Source organism: Cajanus cajan, chromosome 3 (assembly GCF_000230855.2).
Source record: "Cajanus cajan strain Asha chromosome 3, NIPB_CcT2T_4, whole genome shotgun sequence".
Classification (NCBI taxonomy): domain Eukaryota; kingdom Viridiplantae; phylum Streptophyta; class Magnoliopsida; order Fabales; family Fabaceae; genus Cajanus; species Cajanus cajan.
Window position 1 is genome coordinate 71,277,580 of NC_138519.1, and position 4,063 is coordinate 71,281,642.

Genomic DNA, 4,063 nt, shown 5'->3' on the forward strand with positions numbered 1-4,063 from the left:
ATTTGGAATAGAACGTAATATTTTGTAGACGAAATTTATAACTTATTTGTCACCACCCTTCACAAATCACACTCGACACAATAGGTGTCGTTTTTTCGGTGGCTAGCAAATACGAGCCTCATAAAACGGAACCGTTCACGATACCTTTGCGTGGCAAAGGATATAGGCCCACTGCCCATTAAGAATTGAAGCGAGTTTAATTCTGGTTTGGCGTCCGATTCTCCAGAAGCCTCCAAAGAAGTATCACAACCTCACGCTTCTCCTCTATATATACCTCTTGCCCCACGCCACGCACTCTTTTTCAAAGCGCATCGATCCTCGTGTCGTTCATCGCCTAAGCTCTTAACTCGTTCTCCATCATTGAAGAAAGCGGTTCGTCGTGTTGTTACGGTAAGCTCCGATCTCATCCACTCTCGGATCTGCAGAGAGCGGTTTCGCTGATTGCGTTTGTTCTTTTGAATTTCTGGAATTGTGTGTCCGCGTGCGTTTTGTAATGTTCGATGGAACAGAAATGATGCTGATGCGGATGTTAGAAGATAAAAGTAGTAGGATTTAAATTCTACTATTTTAAACTTGGTTTAATTACTTTTTGTCCCTATATTTTCACTAGTTTAATCTTTTAGTTTAAATCTTTCCATTTTATGCCTTATCCGTATTATTATTTTTCTTTTGTTCTTTTTAGTCCTGTTCTCTATTTCTATATGGATAAAAAATAGTAAACAGAAAGGTGCGAATAGGGATTAAAATGAAATATTTTTAACTGTAGAAACTAAAATTCAAGTTGATGAAATTACGAGGACAATAGTTTTTCGTATTTTTTGGACGCATGTGGGTATTGGTAATTTGTGTTTGTGGGGTCAAATAGTGATTTTACAAATTAAAATAAGAACATTCTTAATGGGATTTTGTTTAAAGCTTGGTTGTTTGATATTTAATGTAATTGACTTGTCTTATACTAGTACTGATTTATCTTTATTTTTATGTTTTGGTTTGTTTGCTGAATTGTTACAGATGTCGTATTCAAGGAGATCAAGGTGAGCTGCTCACTCAATGTTTAGTTTCGCTATTCTGTTCCGTGTGACATGTGTTTTTACTTACAGGTGTTTCCATTTTTCATTTCATAGGTATTCTTATTCTCCTTCTCCTTCTCCCTACAAACGATACAGTAGGTCCGTGTCCCGGTCGCCCTCTAGGTCGAGATCCAGAAGCCGTTCAAGGTAGGATTGTTTCTCTGTAATTTCTTATTGAATATCATTAGCATAGAATCATAAGATTATGTGATGAATTTATTGCCTTACATTTATCATATAAATGATATATGGTGTTCAGTCTGTTGTAGTTTTAAATTTCAAAGTAGCGGTTGACAAGACAACTAAGCCAAACGTGAGCCTCACAAAACATGAGTACACATAGAGTGGGTCTATGTGTGATGGCTTTGTTTTTTAGTGTGTGATAATGGATAAACATTAAAGAGGATGTATATAGTGAGTAAAATCCCTGTTGTGAAATTAAATAAATAATGGAATAATCAAGTTAAGTCGCAACTAATAGTTTTGCTTCCTTTAGTTGTTTTCCCTATTGATATTCTTATGTGATTTTTAGTTTCATTGATGAGAATTATAAGGGATTAAACAATGAATTTTGAATCATGTCATGTGATTCATATATGTATTACGGAATCACACTGACCCATGCTTGTATTGTATGGTTCAAAGCCTTTTGTGATTTCTTGCAATATATGATCATGAACTTGCTGCATCATATTGAATCCCTTAATGAATTGTGTGACTCTAACAGTAACTGTGTAAACATGTGGATTTTCTAATGCATTCATGTTTAATTTGTTTTCTTCTGGTGATTTAGGAGTTTATCAAGAGATGCAGAAAATCCAGGAAACAATTTGTATGTGACAGGATTGTCCCCTAGGATCACCAAGAGAGAACTGGAGAAGCATTTTGCTGCTGAGGGAAAAGTAAGCTCTTCACGCCATTTGATGTTTGTCAGTAGTTTTAATATGATAGTTGAAGCTGGTTATCATTCCATTGTGATGATAGTACTGTATGTCTACAATTTCTTACTTTTGAGTTTTTACTCCTAGGTGATAGATGTTCATCTGGTGGTTGATCCTTGGACAAGGGAGTCCCGAGGGTTTGGCTTTGTGACAATGGCAACTGTTCATGAGGCTGATCGATGTGTAAAGTATCTAGATCGTTCTGTACTTGAAGGGCGTGTCATCACGGTGGAGAAGGTATTATTTTCGAGCAATGCCCTATTTTGTGGATTGGATTCTTCCTCGCTTTGAGTTTTGTTCAACCCCAATGCATGGAAATTATATGGGTGATTTCATTAGTTCTTCTGAGATTTGAAAGTTTTGTGCTTCTTTCCATTTGAAGTTTCTGTGGCAGCAGGTTAGCTGTGTGAAGCAGCTCTACATCAAACTCTCAAATCACAACTAAACAAACAAATCAATACACCAACAAGTATCAGATCATTGGGGTTGTATGCCCTGCATTTCTCTCTTTTATTGCGTTTATATCCTATTATTTCATGTATCGTGAATATGTGTTCTTCAGATTCTCCTCTTACAATTGCATTATTAGGTTTATTTTTTGGTTACTCACGAAACATTTTGATTTTATATTGATGCTATTATTCTCCTTTTATATTGATTTTATACCCTCTATTCATGCTCTTGTATGCATCTATTGCAGGCTAGAAGGCGACGTGGTCGAACCCCAACACCAGGGAGGTATCTTGGGCTGAGAACTATTCATGGTGTGTTTTCCTAGTTCTTTCTTAGTTATTGAGATTTATATTTATTTTTCATTTTCTGATTGTATAGAACTGTTTGTTCAACTTGCTAATCTCTATTATTTATATTTATTACATTTAGCACGACGCCGCTCTCCAAGTTACTCTCCTCGTCGCTCTCCTAGCTATTCACCTTACAGAAGAAGTTATAGTCGGTCTCCATATTCAGACCGTAGCAGGAGTCGTTCTTACTCTCCTGACTATCGGAGGAGATCATACTCACCTGATTATCGGAGGAGGTCTTACTCTCCATACTATAGCCGGTACAGGTCTTATTCTCGATATGATCGACGCAGGACATATTCTCGATCCCGCTCTCCTTATAGCAGGTCACCTGTTAGAAATCGTGACAGATCATACTCTCCCTACAACTCGCATGATCGCACCTACAGAAGGCACCGGTACCGGTCTGTTTCAGGGAGTGCCTCACCGGATGATCGATATTATGGAAGGCACCGTTACAGGTCTGTTTCACGAAGTGCCTCACCGGATGATCGATATTATGGAAGGCACCGTCGCAGGTCTGTTTCTCGAAGTGCCTCACCACCCAGGCCAAGGAGAAGGTCAAGGAGGAGCCACTCACGGAGTGCCACTCCTGTTTCAAAGAGGAGCGACTCGCGAAGCTCTAAGAGGAGTGCTAAATATACGAAACGCTACTCAAGAAGCCCGAGTGTGAGTGCAAGTTCAAGATCAGTATCGAGGTCTAATACTCCTAGATCTACCTCTCCTTCAACCTGAAATTTGTTTGTCCTATATCTGCTTAACATCTTAGGCTTCTAGTGGATAATATGTTAGTATGGTGAGATATATTGTAGATGGAGTTATCGTGTGGTTCCCGTTCAGGACTTGTCTAAAAACCACCTGATCCTATTTCATGAAATTATATTACCGTCAGTATAGATGATGAAATGTCGTAGTTTTTCTCTTGGTCTGTTTCATCTTTTACTTTGCCATTTGCTTCCTTTAGACTTTGTATCTCTTGGTTAGATGATGTGATCTTTCTAATGTTTCTACTTTTATAAATAGATTATTGTTTACATATATATGATTATCGGTATTCAAATCTTAAATGTTTTTAGAGCCTACATACTCTCTTCTAAATCTGGATAGTGAATCGTCCGCTTCATCTCTACTGGGCACTTCGGGCAATGTAAATTCCATTTTGAAAAAAATACAATTTTGATTATTTTAATCCAATTTTTTTGTTCTTAAAATATGTTAAATAAAAAATGACAAGTGTTTCTTTTACGTA

General features: G+C 37.4%; 1 protein-coding gene across 10 annotated transcripts; it reads left to right on the plus strand.

The window, feature by feature from the left end:
* The first annotated feature begins 203 nt into the window (after window positions 1–203).
* SR45A (RNA-binding (RRM/RBD/RNP motifs) family protein) lies at window positions 204–3,854 on the plus strand. 10 transcript variants are annotated; one of them, XR_014432608.1, is made up of 8 exons: window positions 204–390; window positions 1,012–1,034; window positions 1,125–1,217; window positions 1,864–1,972; window positions 2,099–2,248; window positions 2,406–2,499; window positions 2,712–2,775; window positions 2,894–2,952. XR_014432608.1 is itself a non-coding variant. In XM_020368068.3 (7 exons), the coding sequence occupies exons 2-7, from the start codon at window positions 1,012–1,014 to the stop codon at window positions 3,547–3,549; spliced, it is 1,095 nt and encodes a 364-aa protein (XP_020223657.1). In that variant the 5' UTR covers window positions 213–390; the 3' UTR covers window positions 3,550–3,854. The 10 variants fall into 10 exon arrangements, 4 of the variants coding, with proteins under 4 accessions (XP_020223661.1, XP_020223664.1, XP_020223665.1 ...); XR_014432610.1 differs by having other exon boundaries at window positions 2,409–2,499; window positions 2,894–2,951; XR_014432605.1 differs by having other exon boundaries at window positions 205–390; window positions 2,394–2,496; window positions 2,894–2,970.
* Window positions 3,855–4,063: the final 209 nt, after the last annotated feature.